At 32.2% G+C, this 22,860-nt stretch overlaps 2 protein-coding genes across 8 annotated transcripts in view; one reads left to right on the top strand and one right to left on the bottom strand.

Annotated features, from left to right (window-relative positions):
* The window catches only part of LOC145322524 (protein spire homolog 1-like), a 199,256-nt gene extending 190,283 nt beyond the window's left edge, over nucleotides 1–8,973 (bottom strand). For all 6 annotated transcript variants that reach the window (XM_080164618.1, XM_080164622.1, XM_080164620.1 and 3 more), the window contains exon 1: nucleotides 8,204–8,973. In XM_080164618.1, the coding sequence (XP_080020744.1) occupies nucleotides 8,204–8,413 (210 nt within the window). In that variant the 5' untranslated portion in view covers nucleotides 8,414–8,973. The remainder of the gene's footprint in view (nucleotides 1–8,203) is intronic.
* The window catches only part of LOC145322525 (activin receptor type-1B-like), a 279,945-nt gene that overhangs the window by 175,921 nt on the left and 81,164 nt on the right, over nucleotides 1–22,860 (top strand). The gene's annotated exons all lie outside the window — the stretch shown is intronic.

The raw sequence follows: 22,860 nt of genomic DNA, 5'->3' as shown, positions 1-22,860 counted from the left end.
ATTAGAATCCACAGCTCTGACAAGCTACTAGTTCTATAGCATCTGAAACTGGTAGCATATTAACCAGGATCCACAGCTCTGACAAGCAACTAGTTCTATAGCATCTGAAACTGGTAGCATATTAACCAGGATCCACAGCTCTGACAAGCAACTAGTCCTATAGCATCTGAAACTGGTAGCATATTAACCAGGATCCACAGCTCTGACAAGCAACTAGTTCTATAGCATCTGAAGCTGGTAGCATATTAACCAGGATCCACAGCTCTGACAAGCAACTAGTTCTATAGCATCTGAAACTGGTCGTGGAATTGTGAGAAAAAAACATTAACCGACTTAAAGAAGTCATTAAAATGTTTCACTATGCCATAGAAAGGGGTGAAAATTAAAGATATTTTATGTACGAAGAAAAACAATTTTGCCTCGTCTTGTCTTGTTCCAAATCCAATATTGATTATTTTAAAAGAGAAGAAAATAATTTCTCCTCAAATAACAGACAAACAACTAATTCAAAGCAAAGTAAAATATCGTAGAATTAATGATTTTGACAAAATATTAGACGTTATCGTCCTTGCTTTTTATCAATTTTGAAGTCATTGTGTAACTTGCATTGCATAGGTCATGTGACAATCTTAAGTTCAATGGTATTTAACAGGCCACGCCAGCCGACAACAAGCCGTAATTAAGCCACCACGTCGCCGCCGTCAACAAGCCGCCGCCCAGCCGTCAACAGGCCGACATCAAAGCGATTTTTTATAACTTTCAAAAAAGCTGGAAGCCTATATAAGCCTATTGTATAAATATGGCATCCAACCTCTGTTAGATTAAGACAGTTAATCAACTGCTTTTTGGCAGCTGACAAACCCTGGCATTTAATCAATTTAGAAAAATAAAAGCATTTAAATTAAAAGCAACATGTAAAACGTAAAGTTTACCAAACTTCCTGTTATTGGGACCATTGGAAAGCACAGCAACACTATAATTAGGATATGTCCGTCCTTACATCCGTCGCGACCAACAATTACGTCAAATTCTTGGAGGAAGGGGACAATGGGCTGTTCTTTACACTAGTCCCCAAAGTTTTATAATAAAGTTTTCATATTTGTTGGCGAAAAAACTTTTGGGACTTAGATTCCGATTGGTTGGTTCATTAAGTTCAGTGTCCAAATGTTTCAACCACTAATTGTAATCTAGATAAGGGGTAATTTTGTGTATCATAATTGGGGATGTACAACAATTTATCAGCCATTGTTTTATCCCTTTAGATCCCTGTGAAATATGACAGTACCTTTCCTATTTGTTGATTGAAGTTACTTTTCTATGTTTCTCATATTTTTTTACATAAAGTAGTAAGGGTTTTGTTGTCTAAGCTTAAGATCTCAATAACAACTTATCGGATTAGTTTCTTTATTTTAGGCAAGATTCACATAGGTTCTGAGATGGTTTTAGGGCTATTTCATGTTCAGATTTAATTCTTGTGATGGTTTTAAGCTATTTTTAACAACTCTCTGATTATTTTAATACAAATCCCCTAGATGCTATGGGCAAATCCGCTAGGTTGTTATAAGTTAATGTTACTGCGCTACTTTAGACAACGTTATCCTTGGTTAGTAAAGAATTTCCTGAAATGCTAAAAAAAACTTGAAATTTTGCTAGGCTAGGTATTTTTACTTGGCCATAAAGACATGAAATGATGTAAAAGTGGTTTCCTTTTAGTACCTGCCACGAATCAAGGATAGATGTATTGAACATAAAAAAATTGTAATTGCTGTACATCATAAGTATGATAGAAAAGTTATCAATTCTATAGATTAAAACCATTTTTTAATAAGTATTAACAATGCTAGATTGAAACTACTAATCCGGTTTTAATAAAATAAAAAAAAATCACGCCAACGAACAACGGATCTGTTTATAAACCTTTGTGAACTAGTACCATTTTTAGCCCAGTGTCAATTCCCTCTCTGGATAAAGGTACATTACATATAAAGAAAAGGTACCTATTTTGAATTAAATATCAAAATTTTCTCAAAATAATCATTTTTCAGAATTTAGAAATATTGTAATGCCAATACATCTACCAAATAAAAAACATATTCTAGGAAACATTTTTCTTAATTTTTTTTATAAAAAAAATTTTAGCTGGATATATGGCAGTCCCCTTGCTCTCTGATAAAATAATTTTTCCCACAGCTAGCTAGGGTGAGAATAGGAGGTAGGGGATTTTTAACTGTCAAAGGATGTATACTCAATTCAACTGGGTGACACACAAAATAGTTTTCAAATATTGGTATATTTTTTATTTTAACACAATTTCTTTTAAAGAATCATATAATATAAGAAGTAAGGTTTAATTTGGTTATAGTTCAAGATTTATATAAATATAAAAACGATTGAGATTTCCATTGGGTAAGCTTTACATAGGCTCTGGGATGGTTTTATGCTATTTCATTTTTAGATTAAAGTCTCAAGTTGATTTTATGTTAGATTTTCCTTTCTTTTAGAATACATAGCCCATTTTTTTGTAACTTTTCCAATCAGGGAGTAAGGGAGGGGACAATGGGCAATTAATTCAATATAAGAGTTATCAAAGAAAGGGCATGAAATCCAGTTTAATTTAATAAATTTGTAAGAAATTATAAAGGGATTGTTAATTGAATAATAGATTTCCATAGCGTCATGTAAAGTGAAATCACAACTTGTTTTTGATGAAATATATTTAGGTTTTTGGTGTGATTTTTTTATTAAAAGATTATTGGACCCGGCCAGCTGCTAGCAAGAATATGACTGCCCCTTTTTATTCTGTTTATATCCCTTGTCCCTTGCCCCTTGCCCCCACCTCCCTTCTCCCCGTCTGCTACATTCCAAACTTACACAACGAGTGTTTATTTCCCTTGACCCCACTTTCCTTATCCCTTCTCCCCGTCTGCAAAAATTCACAAACGAGTTAGCGGCATTCTCTGCGCAAGTCCCCAAACTCAGTCAGAAACTGCTAAATTCTTGCACATTCCCTTTAAGCCAGTCCCCAAAGTCTGAGACTCCTAAAAATTGAATATTCGATCCATTGTCCCCTCCCTTACTCCCTGTTTTCCAATAGTCTTAGATAATACTTATTTACTTTAATTTGATATTATTTTCTTGATTAAAACCCTTTACAGTAAACTAAATCTCAATAATGATTCTCTTTGGCTGGCGAAAATAGTTTTCTTTACATAAAATATTTCTCCCAAATTTTTTATTTAATTTTTGTGGACAACCTGTAATTGCTAAACTTAGGTTCTAATGGTTTAGAAAGGTGAAAAGAAAAATGTTTTCATTATGCCTTCCCGTCTCTAATACTGTTGATACAGGGAGGGAGAGACATTGGACTGGAAGTTTTATAAACAAGTTCTCTCATTTGTTTGCTTTTAGGTAGATTCTTGTCCAAACTTTTGCATAAAAAATTTTATTCTCCAGAGGGGGTAATTTTTACGATTATTGAGGGTATACTTTAATATCTCCTCCATTGTCTTATCCCTTAAAATCCCTGCTTCCTATACCAATCTAACAATACCTTATTTTCAACATCATATGATTAGTAGCGCAGCTACTCTATAAATAGGATATGTTCGTTTGTCCCACCGTCCTTCTAGCTGTGTCTTCTTTGTTTACTGGCCGATATTAGCAATCCAAAAGTTGAAACTTGCTTGAAATTTTATCCAACCAAACTTTATTTTTATTTTACAAATATATTGATTTAGGTACAAATATTCTTATAATTAGCTTTATAATATTAGCTACCAGTTTAGGATCTTAATTATTTTTATTACTGCCAGGGAGGTGGAGTACTTTGGGCGGTTTATTACACTAGTCCCCAACGTTTTCTTATTTTATGGTTTAACAACTATGGGGACTCTTAGTGAAATATGATTGGTTGGATCAATAAGTTTTAACCATTATTTTAATCTAAAGGGGTAATTTTGTGTATCTAATCAATTTATCGGCCATTGTTTTATCCCTTTAGATCCCTGTATTGCTTCGCTACTTATATGGACCTAATTGTGCTTGTTTATTATACACCTATCACTTTCATTTTTATCTATTTTCATATATTTAGACAACATAATTGATATTCTCTGGATATTTTAACAAACAAGTAGAGAGAAAAAATACAAAATTTATTTCAATAAAATATCTTTGTCATCTATTTATTCTATTTTTTTCTTCAAAGGGGGGAGGCGGAGTTTTTTTAGTTGAGTTCCTTTGACTTTAAGTTTTGGTTTCAAAAAGTGGCACATCCGCCTCCCCCCTTTCTATTTATAAGAAGGGATATTTTCTCTGAAGAGATTTCCACAATAGATAACACACTTTTACAAGTGAAAAAGTAACGCTATTCTAAAAATGACATTTTTAGTGTGTTCTTTTGTTGACATTAAAACGATTCCAAACTTATAAAGATTTCCTTTTGGATACAATGAAATAAGCGATGGATTTGACAATAGACGATAAATAAACCTTCCCCCCATAACTTACATATGAAATCTGGCTTTGGAAAGTATAATTATTGGTTGAAAAAATGGGTGTTGATTACTTTAAGCCTTAATTGTTCTCTCCCTCCCTGGGTTATAGATATAGCTAGGGGCTATTAACGAGGGTTACACGTTTACACAGATTTTGAACATTTTTATCAAAAATATTTTAATGGGGGGGGGGGGGGGCGGGGGGAAATGCACCAAAGTCTTTTCCGTGATTAAAATCTATCAGTATTTAAGCAAAAAATTATGTTTTTCTGTACATTACAAAAATACCATGCTAGTCCCCAAAGTTTGATAATAACGTTTTCTTATTCGTTGGCTTAACAAATTTGGGGACTATTGTTGAATTTTAATAAGTTGGTTCATAAAGTTGCGTGTCAAACAACAACTTATTGTAATTTACTGAAGAGGTAATTTAGTGTATCATCACTGGTGATGTAATTGTACATGAACTTATCGTCCATTGTCTTTACCTGATACCTTTAGATCCCTGGATTTTTAAACTAGATTTTGGTGGTAAATCAAAGAGATTTAATTCTAAATTTTTGTCAATAATTTTCCCTTTTCGTGAGGGTATAGTGCAGTTAGCAAATAATTATCATCGAGTACAAGAAATAAAATTTTCCCATAAACCTCTCACAATTCTATTATTATTTAGAGCGTAGCTATGCTCTATAGATAGTGGGTAGTTCGTCACGACTATCATTATTTATCTACGTCAAATTAGCTTTTATATTTTATTAAGCACTTTGAAATAATCAAAATTGAAACGCGTAAGAGAAATTTACTGATACCCATTTAACTGCTAAAAAACAAATTTTCTGTTTCTCTATTTTACTATAATAAAGTAACAGGATGTTTGTTTGTCAGTTTGTCTGTACCGAAGGATCTCGTTAATAAATGAACCGATCGGGTTCTCCTTTACAGGGTAGCTTCTCATAGTTCTTACTTTATAGCACTTTGCTGTACATACATGATATTATTAACCTTAAATAGCGGCGCTACTTATGAACATAATTGTCCTAGCTACTATTATTCAGGGATCCTAAGGGATAAGACAACGGGGAAAAAATTATGGTTCTCAATGATGATCAACAAAATACGTTTCTGTGGATTGAAATTATTGGTTGGAATTTTGTCAATGCCAGATTAAACAAACAAATTAAACAATTATTTATTAAAGTACCCAAAGTATTAAAGGTAAGGAATGAGAGAACAAGCATTGGGTACCGTCCTCCCTGCCATTACTATTAGATTCCTATCTTATTTTCTTCAATGTTAGATGTAAAAATAGATTATAATGCTTTATATATATTGACACTTAATGTGTTATTAATAATGCATTAAAAAGTTATTTATAAAAATTGTCAATAATGACACTTACTTTTAATAACACTAGAAGCTTGGAAAACAAATTGACTTTTTGTCATGATAAAGATTTTTTTTTAAATGGGAGGGGAATAAAGTCATTTTAAAAAGGTAATTTTTTTATTATTCATTAAACTACAGCTAATATCCATGTACAAAGCTTTACTAAAAAGTAGACACTTGAAATTCAACCAAATTTTTTTTTTTTTTTTGGGGGGGTCAGATACAATGAAATATTCAACTAATTTAATTTCTAATACCTAGGTAAGACAAATAAACATTTTATTGGTTTGAAATTTTATTAGCATAAAAGAGCAGTTTTTTTATTTCATCCATATATATATATTATAAATTAGCTATAAATAGTTGCATATCGATAAATCTTTACTAAGGGAATTTTTATTAGAAAAAAAAATCGTTGTTTAGTGTTACAAGTTAATTAAATAAAATCTAAAATCTTCGTTAGCTAGAAATCCAAATGGACAATTGGCCTTCTTGTGTAGTAAATCTATTATACGCATGTACATCTAGTGTAGTAAATCTATTATAAATTCCAACCATCTATTATACGCATGGCTGGGCAGATAAATGAAAACGATATTAACATTTACAGAGGATAGAAATCAAGTTTGTTAATTTCAAAACTTATAAAACATTGATAGCTGATTTCTTGCAGCGCAGTTACTCTATAACTAGAATTTGTCCGTATGTACGTCCATGATCGTCACAAAATAACTACAACTTTCATGCTTAATTTACTTCAAATTAAAAGGGGAATTCTCAAAGATTATTGAATAAAAACTGCCAAAAGCTGAATATTCTGGAAATAAAATTGATATGCATATACATTATGTTCTTGTTAAAACAGTTTAAAAAGGGAATAAACAAAAATTAACAGGGGTGAATTAATGCCAAAAAATTCCCCTTCCGTAAATTAAAATTATTTGTGGAAAAGTTTGTACACTGAAGGTTTGTACAACCAAATCAATATTTAATAAAGGTTCCCAATAGTTCGTGTGAATCTGAAATCCTGTTTGGGGACCAATGCAATTTAAAGTCCAATGTTCCCTCCCTCCCTACGTATAATCCAAAAATGAATTAAAAATCCAGGAAAGCAGGTAGTTAATATTGGTTTAATCACATTGACAATCCATAAGTAGCGCAGCAATAACAAAATAACATTACATAGTTTTTAATGGATAAGACAATGACCGATAAATTAATGAACGCCCCTAATGATGACACACAAAATTACCCCTTCTGTAGATTACAATTACTAGTTGGAACGGTTTGATACTTAACTTCAATAAAATACCCCTAAGTTGTAAAGCTAACAAATAAGAAAACGTCATTATAAAAATTTGAGTGAGGACTAGTAAATTTAACAGCCTAATGTTCCCTCTCTCCCTGTATGAAAGACGTAGGGATAAACTCTCTCTAGAAAGCAGAGCTTTGCTATTAATAAAACATAAATATGTTTTTTATGTTATTTGTCCAATAAATCAATTTCAAATTCTTATCTTTCTCCAATAAAAACTTGAAACAGCTGAAAAACATAACTTATTTCCTTAATCTTTATTTCTTAACGTAAATTACAATTATACAATTTGAATTTTTGAAATGATGATCTAATGCCCAAACAACGCATATGTAGGAGTTTACTAAAAAAACTTTAAGGATAGTTTTAAGGAGTGGGTTTAAATAAAAAAAACAAATTCCTTTTTTCTCTAACTTTATGATTTGGGGGATAAGGGGATAAGCATCCCCCTAAAACAAGAATTATAACAGCCTCAAGTCATCACACATGCCACCCGGATTCAATATTCAAGACAATAAAACATTTTCTACCACGTAATTTTCAAATCATTATAATTTGTGATATGTGTTAAACATCTAAATATTTCTAACAGGAACAATATTAGCAGAGTTTTAATCTAATAGGTATGTGGATTTTTAAATATCAATAAAAAAATAATAAGATACAGTTAAAATTGTGCATTTCTTATTTTTTGTTTTAATACCTACCTAACAAGTTTTATCAATAAAAAAAGCACTTGTATATTTATCATGTTTGGAAAAATAGTTAAATTAACAAATGACAATTGCGGTAATAAGTTTGAAGCCTACCAGATCTCACGAATGACGGCCCTCTTTCAACCAAATATGTGTAGAGTTTAAACCCCATCTTAAGAAAAAGATGGCATTATTCATTTTCTAAGACTAATTTTTAAGTTTACCTAATAAAAAGTTTTAGGGTATTCAAAATCTAAATAACACTTGCTTTAAGAATTGTCCGCAGATACGTAAATATAAATCCTCCTTACCTGATGAATCACTGCCCAGGCATGCTCCTCCGAAATGGGGGCGGAGAAACTTTTAAGAATTTGTTCCAAGTTGAGACAGCCCTCCTGAAGGGAGCATACTGTCCACTCCTTCCTATCCGGGGGGGAGCGTAGCACACTTGTACTTGTCACACCTGTACACCGTCTGTCCATCATATTAGACGTGGACGACGCGTAATTAGCCATTATCATCGTTTCACACCATTTGATCACTCATTTATAACTATTTTTTATCACTTCTTTAAACAAACTTTATAATATTCAGCTGTACTTTAGCATGTATATAAAGTTGTTGTTTAAAAATCAGCTGTTTGATAAAAATGAGTCAAAAAGAAAAAGAACTAGTTATATGCGCTGGTATATATGCCTATATGAAGACAGTTATATTTGAGTGGTTATTTAGAAGAAAGAGAGGGGGGAGCTTCCCAATATTGCTTTTCTTTCTCTCTCTCACTGCAACTTAAAGTTGTTGTAGTTGCTTATATACTACTACAATTCACTATAAACTTGAAATACACAGCGTATAATACTACTATATTTATACTAGCTCACATTATTTTCAATCAGTTTTGCACTAAAACTGTATATTATCAAATTGGAATTAATCCAAATTATTTAATAAATCACTTTATTTAACACTTTTTAGGAAATATCTAGGCCTATTTTGTAAAAGTAGGCCTAACTAGTAAGTCAAATTGCATAAACTTCACAGAACCAAGTGAGCGAGGTAGCACCGCACGGTACGACACTCTCATAGTTGCCAGATATTTTTCAGATCAAAGTGTACAAATAATGTGTACATTGGACCTCCAATGTGTACATTTGGGGGGGGGAGGGGGGAATGGGGAGAAGGGGATGGGGTACGAGGGGGATTTGCTATGCTATCCTAATAGGAATTACACTAGTGGCATCTAGGAGCTCTTAAGGGAGAAGAGGGAGTCAACCTCACACTTTCAGTTGTAATTTTACAAGTTACTACAAAAAATATAAATATTCAGTTAAACTTCAATGTTTATAAACAAAAAATCGAGGAAGGAAGCCAATTTTTGGTGGTAAAAAGTCCATTTTTGGAAGGAAAATTTCAATTTTTGTGTGTACACGTGTACATTTTTGAAAAAATGTTGAAAATGCGTACATCCTCATCGGTTTTGCCCAATGTGTACATTTGTCAAAAATCAGGTCAAAAATGCGTACATTACGCGCAAAATGTGTACATCTGGCACCGTTGGACACTCTGGAATGCACTGACTGCCACTGAGTTGAAGTGAGCTCTCAATGTAATGAAAATACGAGTTGCACAAATTGTCCGCAGGCCCGTGTCGAGGCGCTAGTGTTGTGTAAGAGGGTAAAGGTGTAAAATTCTTCAACGCAAAATTATAAATATATTCATTTTTATATTTGCTTTCTTTATATAAAAGGAAAAACATTACTTATAACTATTTGTACAGGGTACTTTTATATTCTATTTTGTATCATGTATGCACTTATAAAATTAATTTTATATAATAAACTAGTTTTTATGAATGACATTTAAAAAGAAAACTAATGAACAAGAACGTCTTCAGACATTCAAAAACACTGTGAGTCATACGAAAATATTTATTTCAGCATGGCTTTGAAACCGATTAATGTCCGCTGGATTAGAACTGGTTCTCAGCCCTACTGCAAAAATCATGTATAGCATAGATTACAGACAATTTTTCAAAAATAATATAATAAAAAACATAAAATTAATACCAGTTTTGTTAAACCGGGCCTTTGGGTAACAAAACTGGTTATGATCTTATCATTTTCATTTTACTATCCACGGAAGGCTGACTATGATGCGATAAATAACTATTCCTTTGCTTTCTTTTTCATTAATATATTTTTATTGATTTAAAGAGTAATAGTATATTTTTTGCACGCTTCGCACCCTATAAAGCCCTAAAGTTTCATATTACTCTAAAATATGACTTTAAAATAGGTTGTGCTTTTAAGGGAAGCTTTACTTTAGGCATGAGGTTTTTCTCTAATTTGATTTTTTGATAATTTGTAGGTGGTAGTATTTCAAAAGTCTTAGGAATGGGATAGTTTAATGGATATTTCTACCATCTCCAACACTCCTTCGAATTGAAAGCCCTTTTATACTAGGGGTGAAGCCACTTTTTAAATTTATTATGAGGGGTTTACACCCTCCTCTTATCTTCCTTGATTACAATTTCGTTTAAAAGAACATGAATTGATGGCGGAAAATCCATAACAAATATCAAATATGAATTGGATCGCTAGGTTTCGTGACTTTTTGGCTTTGAATTGTTTAATTCTAAGTAATAAAACGAATAACGATGAACCCAAAAATTGATGTATGCATTGTACAATGTACTATACATCCCCATTAATCAAAAATGAACCCTTCTGTAGATTGAAATTATTGGTGGAAAAATTTGGACATTGGTAGGTTCGTTGTACCAAGTAATCAAGATGTTATAAAAAAATAATCATGACACTACAAAAATGTTTGCTTAATCAGGAAATTCTGGCTATTTTGTACATATGTAAATTAAAGGGAGTGTGAACGTAAAAATTTCTCATCTGATTATCAAATCTTAACATTTTCTGAGCACATTTCACTACACTGATCAACCAAAAACGTCCTATTAACAAAAATATCCAGGAATAATGCCTTGATTTTATGGTATTTTGGGAGGGAAAAAGGAAAAAATGGGAAAATCTGAACGTTTTTGTTTCTTATAATGTTTGTAGGGATATTTAACTTGTCATATATAGTTGAAACAATTTACTTACTGTTAAGGATTTATTTTATGAATGAGATAATGTTAAGATTTGATATTAAGATGAGAAAAATTTACGTTCACAGTCCCTTTAAGGGAAAGAATGAGGTTTAGATTTATTTCTCACTTATTGTCCTAGCCCTGGTTATCTAATGTAACCCTTGAAGCAGAAAATGGTTGAATTTGTAAGAAATTTATAAGTGCAACAATAAACAACAAAATCAGAGATATATAGATAGGTCAACAAACAAAAAAATTATATCCATGAAATTACAAACTACATATTTGATGAAAACTTCAGTCACAGATTTGTGATCAACATTTCTAGAATAACCAACTTAAAAAAACTTCCTGTTCATTAAAAAGTTAGAAATTAAAAAAAATATTTTAGTAATTTCAACTTAATTGTTAATAAAACCTTTATGAAATTTGATTTTACTTAATTTAAAAGTACAAATAATTCTTTTAAATTGCTATAAGATACTTTTGTATTCTTTATTCCTCAAAAAGGTAGTCCAACAATGATGTTATTGCTGCGCAGCAAATGGATAAAAATTTGATGATGATTTTTCTAATACTCCTGTAAAATGACAAAGACTAAAGGGTGATAGGCAAATTGGGGTCTGATTTTGTACAGTGAGATTTTGCATTTAAAGAAAAAAGTATATTTTTACGAAAATGTTCAAAATATAGAGATTTTTATAACTAAACATTATCACAACTCCCAGATATAGTATTTTAGCAGTTATTTACCATTTTACTTTTAAACTTATGTATACATTCTCGGACTTCTAGGCACCTGTCACTGACTAAAGATGCTTGAACCTTTTATTTATGGCAATATCCCTTTAATTGCTTTTGGATCATACAATATTTTTCCTATATTTCCCTTCCCCTCTTTTTATAAAACTTATTAGAATAATTCATTAAGAGGTTAGGTCAAAAATTTAATTAGGTTTTAAAATGGGTCCTGCAGTGACAAAAAAAATATCTCCTGAATAATAATCGAGGTAGGAGGAAAGGGGGGGGGGGTCATTAAAAAATTTATGGTATTTTTTCTCCTCTGTTTCTGTTTATAAACCATGTTCATATCTTAGAATATTCAACAGGAGAATTAAAAGAAAACAAACAGAATAACACAAAGATAGAGAATTAAAATCAGGGCTCGGCAGCCACAGACACAGTTGCCACCTCGTTTACAGATGTCTAAATATAAGACGTGTAGCTTACAAAAGTTAATGAATTAGACTTTAGAGCTAGCTGCAGTCAGCTTAATTATTCAGATTATTGTAGCTGAAAAAATTAAATTTCTTCTTCAAATCAAGATATACCATATAGCTTTTTGGATAGCTTGGCCAGAAGAATCGTCAAAAAAATCGTCTAAATATTTCTAGTAGCAGAAATTAACCATAAATTATTATATTTCCTACTTTGCATTGCGTTTGGGCGGACAAAGTGAATTAGAGTAAATAAAAGACAAATATAGAGTAGCTCTGCTGCTAACTAGATCGAGGGAGAAAAATACTAGGGAAGAAAAAGACATTGGACTATAAAATATACTGTTGCACAAAGTTCTAAAAACACACACGTATTCGTTGGCTTAAAATCTTAGTTTTATTAAACCTTGAAATTGTTGGGTTCAAACTATCAGTGTAAAAACTTTTTAAATAATAATTTAAATCTATAGAATGGGTAATTTTGTTTATCATAATTGGGGTTTCACTTAATCACCCATTGTCTTATTACTTAAGATTCCTGTAAAAAAATAACTAAGAATGAGATAACTATTGAACAGATAATCATAATCATTTCAGTTTCAACATGAGATGTTCCTACAAAAAAGCCTAAATATTTCTTCAAAAAAAGGACAATTTTGTCTATCAGCAGAAAAAGGATTTTTGAATATCAAGGATAAATGTATCATAAATAAATTTGGTATAAAAAATTATTAACCCTTGGTTCAATCTAGCAGTGTACAAATCTTTTATTAATGTTTTTGATCTACAGCAGGATCGAGTTATTTTGTTTTTCATAAAAAGGTATACATTAATTCATCTTTCGTTGTCTTATTGGGGATTTAAAGGGATAAGACAATGACCGATAAATTGATGTACAATGTACATCCCAAATTATGGTATACAAAATTTCCCATTCTGTAGATTACAATTAGAAGTTGAAACTTTTGGACACTTAACTTAATTAACCAACCAATCAAACTTTAGTTTTAAGTCCCCAAAGTTGTTAACCCAACGTTGTTATAAACTTTGGGAACTACCGTAATAAACAGCCCAATGTCCACTCCTGTCATGTTTTCTTATCCATTTTCTTATTCATTTTTAAATTGTTGTTTTGTATGAACATTTAAACAATTGATTGTTGTTTTTTTGATGAAACAATGAATTCATTCAATCAATGTAAAACTACATCTACAAAAAGACCTATTTTTTTCCATTGTAGCATAAGCGTAGCTCTTTACAGTGCCTTTGAAAAAAAGAGGATAATGTAAAAACTTTCAGCCGAAGTATCCTAAATGACGTCATTTTAGAGTAATGGATTCACTTTCAGTATATCTATAATACAAAGTAGAATGATGTCTCTCCGTCCGTCCGTCCGTCTGAAGCTTAAGATCTCGTCTACAATACAAAGTGGAATGATGTCTGTCCGTCTGTCCGTCCGTCCGTCCATCTGAAGCTTAAGATCTCGGTAACCACTGAACAGATTGGATTCTACTCTTCAGGGTATATACCTACTGGTCCTGTGGTGGTTTTAGGCTATTTTCTTGGGGGGTGTCCCACCCCCAACCCCCCCAAAAACAAAAAAATCTCCCCCCTTTTTTTTTTTTTTTTTGTAGGAAATATCCTTGGTCCTTCTTTTTTTTTGCTGAAGATTTCCCTGGTCCTTTTACGAATTTCATCTTTATTTTTTTTATCACCTCTTGGGGAAAAGCCTCTATAGGCTAGGGTGAAGCCGCTAGTTGATTATATAACGGGATGGCCATCCAAGGTGGGTGTATTTACCCCCTAAAAATAAAACTACACTTCTCTTGTTGTCTGTATTACACTCACTAACTAATGCTTACAAACCCCTCAATTTTGGTTAAAAAGGGGGTACCAACAATCTTAGAGCAAATCTGCAAAGAAACTGTTGAAAAGCTTTGCGGATTTGAATAAGCAACCATTGAATCACAAATTAGACCACAGTGAGACGAATTCTGAAAATGATGACACTATTTTGAATTTCAGAATTTCTGAATTTGCCACAGAATGAACCTAATGAATATCAAAATGTCAAAAAAATGATTTAACAATCGAAGGAAATGAGAAAATAAAAAATACAGTTAAAATTACATTTAATTTATATTTTGCGTATAATCCTAATATTAAAGTAACAGGATATTTGTCCGTGTGTATTGATGTATATCTTACTAACTGCTGAACCGATATGGTTCTTCTTTTAAATCCGACCAGAGAATGTGGATAGTAATACCACTGTCCCAACAGAAATGGCCTTTTAAAAAAAATCCACCCAGATTTTTTTTACTGTCTCTTTTTAAAACTATAATTGAAAATAGAGGGTCGACTTTCCCTTCCTTCCCTCAATTGCCCCTAGAGGCTTCTAGGGGCGTAGCCGCTGGTGTTATATATAAAGCTAAGTATGATATTAAAATAATCCATCATATAATATGAATCCAACACAAAATAATATATAATGGCTACCATAAAACAAGGATGACAACATCAATATTTAGTGAATCAGAGAAGTAAAGATAGGGGCTCTATAATCAAAGATTAAAAAATAGCCTAGAACCATCACATGACTTTAATCTTCAAATATAAAAGCCAAAAATCACTCAATCGGTTCAGTAGTTCATGACATATTAAGCTTCAGCCTTTTATTATCACACTAACTGAATAAATGAGTGATAAAGTTGATTCTCATTGGTCAGGGGAATCTCAACAGTAATATTAAATTGCATCCTATTATGTAAAGTGGTTGGTTTAATTGGTTGAATATTTTAATAACTGCTAAACCGATTGAATTCTTCATTTCAGGGAAGCTTCACACAGGTCTCAGGAAGTTTTATGCATCTTTATTTTCAGGCTTAAGTCTTTTAGTGGTTTTAGACTATTTTCTATCCTTTATTTCTAATACAAAGCCACTACATGTTAGGGGTGCAGCAACAACATAGCAGTCGAGAAAATCAATAATTTATTATTGTGTTTGTCATAATTGTTGGTGTAAATTTATCGCCCATTGTCTTATCCCTTGAGATTCCTGCGTGTTCACTATGAATCTGCGTTACAAACTAACGAACAAAATAAATTATTAAACATGCTTTGCTCCTATAAACCCCTACGGAAGCAAAAATGTTGTGTAGCCCTAATCTAACCAAATGTAATCACCAATAGGCCGTCATTTAGCAAATATAGAGACCAAAAACTCAAAATAAAATGTATGCCTATACATATTCAGGGGAAGAGAGATAGGAAAAATGGAATTTTTGTTGCGAAGATATGCTATAAGTATGGTGTCAGTATTTCATTATTTACTTCTGTCTGTTTGTCTGTTTTTTTCTATTAGAATCACGCTAACCACTGGACTTATTGGCCTCTGGTCTTTAGAAAATGTACCTTTAGGGCAATATGTAGGATTCAGGCTATTTCTTGTAAAATGAAATAAACGCAATTTAAAATTTACGTAAAAGGGGGAGGAATTGAAGCTCTTTATAGTGCCTATAATTTATCCTTTTTTTAGGCACTATAAAGAGCTTCGGAGAGATGTACTACTTTCAAACCCCATGATGGGACACTTTTTGCATATCTTTTTACCCCAAAAAAGCACATAAGATACATGGGCAACTTTCGTTCGTTTTAGACCAAAATTTTTAATAATTAAAAACTTATAGAGCTCTTTTTATCAAATTTATGTAGTAAAACTACGCTAAATTATTAAAGATAAATAAATAAACATTAATTATGTATCATTTAAATCTAAAATAAAGAAGATAGGACAATTCTATAAAATTATATTAATTTTCTCTTTTTTTAACTAGTCAAGCAGCATTTCTGGTATTTATTATAGGGTTGCTATGATTTTAATATTATTCATTCTTTGTATAGGCATACACATAAAATTTGAAATGTTAAAAATTTTGGGTGAGCATTTCTCAAGTATAAGGAAAGCCAGGTATAATCAAAAAACGATTTGATGAATATTCTTGATGGGGGTTTATTTGGTGTCCGATTTTGTACAGTGAATACTTTGTTGAATGTGTTTTAATCAAGTTTTACAAGATTTTACTAAAATGTACAAAGCAAAGTGATTTTTAAAACTAAAACTAATATCAAATTTAAAAGCTATCTTTTAGCGGTTATTTGCCTTTGTACTTTTAAAACTCGACTACATTGTCGTTCTACTGGGTGTTTGTGATCATATTTTTCGGTTAGTGTTGTTTTATGAGCGTTTATATGGGCGTACACAGGATTTTTGTGGGCGAAAAAAACACTCGACTCTAACACAATAAATGTATAAAACACATAATTTTTCATCTGAAGCATATTTGCCCTCAACTTTTGAGTCGGTCAATTTGAGACACACCGTACATTGTTACCCAACTTACCATCATCTAACATTCATCACAAGCTTTAAAACTTTGGCGATTTTTATAAAATCATATTTAGTTGATTACAATCTTCATGGTTTATGTTTGAATAAGGTAAAAAAAGGGGGTAACGTATCCAAGTTCCAAAAGGCCTAAAACTTCTCTCCTGACCCTATATATTAACGGATAGAAATTGTGGTTCGATCGGTTAATCCCTTTACGAGACATTAATGGCCAAACATACTTACAGAAAGTCAAATATTTTGTGACTTAAACAAATACTCTAGGCTTCTAACAGGAAAAAGGATGATAACAACCCTAAGCAGCGAAGCACAAAAACATGGACAACGGAAAAGTGTTTTATTCTATTTCATTTTCTTATCTTTCTATTTTCTTTTCTCTTGTAGTCACATGGAATGTCTATCGATCACAGGTCGTAATTAAAACAGCCAAACAGTCCTGATTATTACTACTTGACTAACCGCTAGCCGGCCAATTAGTTGGCCGGTCACGTATTAACATTGTTGTAAAGGTTGTTTATGGAGAGTTGTGGAGACGGAGGAATAGCGGAAGCAGAGGGGAAGGCGAGCTTGCAGCAGATTTAAGCGGTGGCACCACATGCGGATAACTTATTTTGATCTGCCATTTTTTGGCGGTTACCGGCAGGCGAAAGTGGCACCAACATCAACCACAGTCCAGCCAGAAGCGGCTCTGCCTCACCTGGGCCGCCAAAGAAAAAACACCTAGTTCACTAAATCCAACAAAGATGTTCACCCGAAAACATTATAGTTATTAATAAATATATTAAATATATAATTTTTTATCATGTAATATGATTTAATAATTAAAAATGTCTATGTGATTATCTCATAACAGGATTGAAAGAGTTATTGAATAAAAGTTCTTATTATTATTATTATTACTTCTGAGGTAAATTATCGAGCAGCTTCGTTACTAAAAACTCATAATTGATAAAAACTTCTTTTATTAATTAGATTTTTAAAATATGAAACATCCTTACTCCAAAAAAATCAATTGTTTTTTTTTTAAATATTTATTGACAATGCAGCTAATCTAGGTATAGTTTAATTCTTACAAGGACATTTTAATTCTTTACTCAGGGATATACAGGGATAAGACATTAGAAATTTATAACTCTTCATACATAGTTGCTATCAACAATTTTGTTGTAGTATTTTTTATTATTATTGGGGAAAAGAAGGCGGCAAAGATAAAATTATCCCCCATTATCCTAACCTTCCTGAAATATATATCTCAAGGATTTATTAATTGTTTCAAAATTTCATTTACTTAGTTGATTGATTAACTACCCCCTGCTCTCGTCCAACAAGCCCCCAAAGCGCCCCCTACGCCCCCCTTTATTAATAATTAACCTTGAACTTAGGTTATGTCAGAGATGTTGGGAGCAGTTGATTTTTAAACATATAAAATCTTAGGGAGGGAGTAGACATTGTGCTGTTTATTACTATAGTCCCCAAAGTTTTAAAATAACGTATTCTTTTTCGTCGGCTTAATAACTTTGGAGACTTTTATTGAACTTTGATTGGTAAGTTCAATAAGTTAAGTGTCCACTTACCACTTGACCGTCATGGGTTTCCTATGTAAAATTTATGTTTTATGTACTTATCCTTATTTTTGTTATTCTCTGGTCTCTTATGGTTCAAATAGAAAGTTTATAATTATTATTGTCATAATAAATGTATAAGTATAGATATATAGCCTAGACAACTACCAGGATCCAGTGTTGGGGACTTTTTTCGTCTGCTAGCAAATATCTTTCTGCTCTTTTGTAGCGACTTGGGTGTGTTGATATTTCCGACGCTATTATTTGATATTCAAAGATCCAATTGAAAGTCGGCATAGGGTCCACGGGTTAGGGACATACAGTTATTAAAGACCTTCACCCTCTATTCTTTTTTTAATATTATCCTTATTCATTTTATATATTTTCTCCACAAACCTAAAATTATCAAAAAAAGATTCTTATTTTGAAAAATATGTCAAAGTCATATTTAAGCATTAGCAGCAGCCACTGCACTGGTTCAAATATTACTGGTACCCAAATATCATAAATATGTTTGTTTGCTTAAATCATTGGGTACTTATATTATATCTTTATTATCTGTTCAAACTAGCAGTGTCTACACTTTTCAATTAATATTTTAAATCTAATTTTTTCATTTTAACCCCCCCCCCCCATTTAAAATTTACCCCTACCCTAGGGGTGCCGTAGGTACCCCCAACCATTTAGGAGGGGGTATTTAACCCCCCAAACAATTTTGGGGGGGTAAATACCCCCCCAAAAATAAAAAATCTCTGAATTTTTGGGGGGTTAAACTAAATTTACCCCTGCCAACAGATTTCAGGGGGGGTAATTACCCCCCACCCCTGAAACGGTAGGGCAAACGGACATTGGCACTTGTATAATTGAACTGAATAATCAGAATATAAAAGTATCGAAAGATTCGAAGCAAAATTGTAAGTAAATTTGTTGAAAAACTGCTTGATACAGGATAATGTTTATGAACATACTTACATTTTTCGGACTTGATTATAGAGTTGCTTCGCTTATACTATTGTTCTTTGTTGTCCCAGGAATCAATAGACCAAAAATCAGATCAAACGGATAATAAGATCACATATAAATTTGTTGTTACAAAAGTAGAAAAATCAACATGTTTAAAATGGACGTACGGACATTCTGGTAATGATTATAGAGTTGCTACGCTTTCTAAATCGTACCTAACTACTACAGGAATCATCATGCAAAGTTTGAAATCGATAGGACAATTTTAACAGGCCTAAATTAACGGACGTACGGACGGACCGACCCTAATTATAGAAAAGCTTCGCTTTTAAAAATTTTTTTAGGAGAATGTTTTAATAATAAAAATTTTTATTTTGTGAAAAGGGAAATAAATTTTAAATATTCTTATAAAATACAAAACAATACAAAATTTATTCATGTTATTATGTTCTCAAATCATGTTAGATTTTTGTATTTGTAGCTTAAGATAATGATAACTACTGAACCAATTGGCACCTCCATTTTAGGGAAGCTTTACAATGGTCCTAAGAAGGTTTTATGCTACTTTAGTTTTATTTTCAAGTATTGGTATTGTTTTGGGCTATTATCTGCCGATCTCTTACACTTCCCCTTCAAATACAGAGCCCTTAGATGCAGGGGAGCAGCTACTAGTCCTAATATATAAAGTGTTTTTGTCTGAAGCTTAAGATTTCAATAACTACTAAACCAATTGAGCTATGAACTGTAGGGAAGCATTATATAGGTCCGTGGATGATTTAATGCTATCTTTCATACCATAGCTTTCACTTCAAATACAGTGCCCCAAGATGCTAGGGACGCAACAGAGAAAATCTAGAACTGTCGCTCCCCTGGGACGAAATTCAAGTCAAAATAATAAGAGGGGAATATACATAGATTAAAGTGATGACAAAAATGTAGTTATAACTCTTCCCATAGTGCGACCCAAACAACAAAATGATTATCAAAATAGCAAAATAATGTCTGATAGAAAATATTAGCACGAATCAAGGAGAAGAAGTCGGGTTTGATATTTTGAAGGTACCGTCTTAGCTCGCAAACAGGCGCGATTAGATCCATGCACACTTAAGACTTCTAAGGTTTACTTAATTGAAAGGTTGGTTTTTGTCGCTTAGTGTTGTCAGTTGATTATAAAAGTTTTAAAGAATATTAAAGATTGTTATTTATTTTCAATTTTGAGCTTTGATTATTAGAAATCAATACTTTTTTCGATTTCAAGCGGCGTATTTTGTAAACTTATTTTTTTCGCGGCTTTAATACAACATTTAAAGTTGAGGTGGGGCAAGTTATACATTTTATCGTACTATAAACATTTTTCCGGCGGAAAATAATAAAACAACCGGCTCAAATAAACCGAAAATGTCTTGGATTCGTAGGCCATACGGAAAAAACCAGCGTAATATAAAAAGGAAAATGCTCAAAATTTTAGTTTTACATATATCCGCTAGAGTAATAAAAACTTTTGTAAAACTCTTTTCATTTTATAGTATAAACACAGATATACTTAAAAACAATTTTGCTGTTTTTAATTTTATTTCAACTCAATATCACGAATACAGAAGTTAGCATTATAATCTTATTTTTAAAACCATTTCTTATATTAATTTAAAATAAATTAATTTTTAATGTGTTGACCAGTAGGTAGCTTCTGTAAAAGTATTTGGTTCCTGTGAAAAATATTATAATTTATTGTCAGAGTTTACCTCTGTATTTGCATTATTGATGGTTGGTGATTGTAACTTGTATTTTGTAAGCATTATCCTTCTTCCTCATAAAATAGATATTTATTTGAGCCCTGGCTTTGAGAGGCTTCGTGTTCGCCCCTACAGAATAAGAATGCTTTATATTATACTAGCGGCTACGCCCCTAGAGGCCTCTAGGGAAATATGAGGGGGGGGCGGTTAAAAAGATATTTAAAAACCTTCCCTGGACCTAAAAGGAGCTTCACTGTTAAGGAGAACCATATCGGTTCAGTGGTTAGTAAGATCCTTCGGTACAGACAAAAAAAGGCTCACTGCTTTATATAATAGGATGAAAATGATTTACAGGTGAAAAATCTACAAACAGGTGAAAAATCTACAAACTCCAATAAAATACCTCTTAAACTTTGTAAAAGGGAGTTATCAACACATTTTCCTCCCTGCATCTCCCAACCAAAAACACAGGTAGATGTCATGTTTTATTTATGCATGTACAGATAATTCTTGCTAACCACTGAACCCATATGGTTCTCATTTACATGTTAACTAACCATAGGTCTTGGGTAGGTTACCACCACCCTTCAAAGATAAATCGCCTTTAGAAGAAAATGACCGTTTAAACCCCCCTAAAAAAATTTTCACTTTTTCTATTAAAAGCTCTAAAATTGTAAGTGTGAGATCAACTTCCCCCACCCCTGCCCTCAAGTTCCCCTGAAGGCCTCTAGGAGAGTAGCCGCTATTGTTTTTAAAAAATAACATTTTCCAAAATTTACTTTTATATTTGTTATTAACTCAATAGAAAATTGTTGGTTTTTAAAGTGTAGTTTAATTGCTACCCAAGATTCGAGGGGGGGTAATTTAATATCCTATTATATAAAGTAGTAAGCGTTTTTTGTCTGTCCAGAAGGATCTAACTAACCGCTGAACCGATATTGTTCTCCGTTACAGTGAAGCTTCTTATAGGTCCGGGGAAGGTTTTAAACTATTTTTGGGGAGGGTGTCTTCACCCCCCTCCCCATAAAAATTTAAACTAAAATTTAAAATGAAATAATGTTAACTTTTCCCCCTCCAACCTTAAGTGCCCCTAGAGGCTTCTAGGGGGCGTATCCGCTAGTATTTAAAAGTTTTAAGTGGGGTAAAATGGGGGATTTTTGCCCTTTCCCTCTTAGGTTGTATATGTAACTACCATACATTTCTTATTTTCAACAAGGATTACAACAACAATAAGAAGCAAAGCAATGCTTATTGTTATAGGGAATCTTCACAGAAAATACTGACTAATGGAAGCACGTTTATATTATTCACTAGAATTGATAATTAAAATGAACCAGTCTAAATCTATTTAAAAATGGACCATGTTAGAATACTTACATAACAATAATATTATCACTTTACTCTCAGATATTACTTTAGACGATGGTTTAGGTAGTTTGTTCATTTATAGTGAGCTTTGCGTTAAGTTAAGGGGGGGGGGGCGGACTAAAATCCTTATTTTTAAGGGCGGGGGAAGCATTAATAGCGCTCTCTGCTATCTCGTTAACTGAAAAGTGTCAAGAAAAAATAAAAAGCTAACTTGTTGAGGTTTTAATTAAGAAAGATTAAAATCAATATTGTCGCCGTGAGACCGTTAAAAACTAGCAAAAATAAAAAAAAAGATGCCTAGTTGGATCAAGCTTCATCAAATGTACTCAATTAGTCAGCTTTAAATTAGTTTTCAATAATACAAATGTTCATTATATTATAGACTATAATTTTTTAATTGTTGAAAAGTTTTGGAAAAAATAATTTTTCCTCGGATATACCATGTATACTGTTGTTATTGTTTTCTATGGATCGTGTTCTATTGACTGGGACAATATCAGGGATCCTTATAAGGGATAAGATAATGGATGGAAAAATGTTTTACATTGCATCCTCTATGTAAAATATTGAATGTTAGGTTTAGATACCGCTAATTTAAACAAACCAATTTGGAT

Source organism: Acartia tonsa, chromosome 6 (assembly GCF_053477335.1).
Source record: "Acartia tonsa isolate MP-2025a chromosome 6, ASM5347733v1, whole genome shotgun sequence".
Classification (NCBI taxonomy): Eukaryota; Metazoa; Arthropoda; class Copepoda; order Calanoida; family Acartiidae; genus Acartia; species Acartia tonsa.
This window is presented reverse-complemented; position numbering and strand designations above follow the sequence as displayed.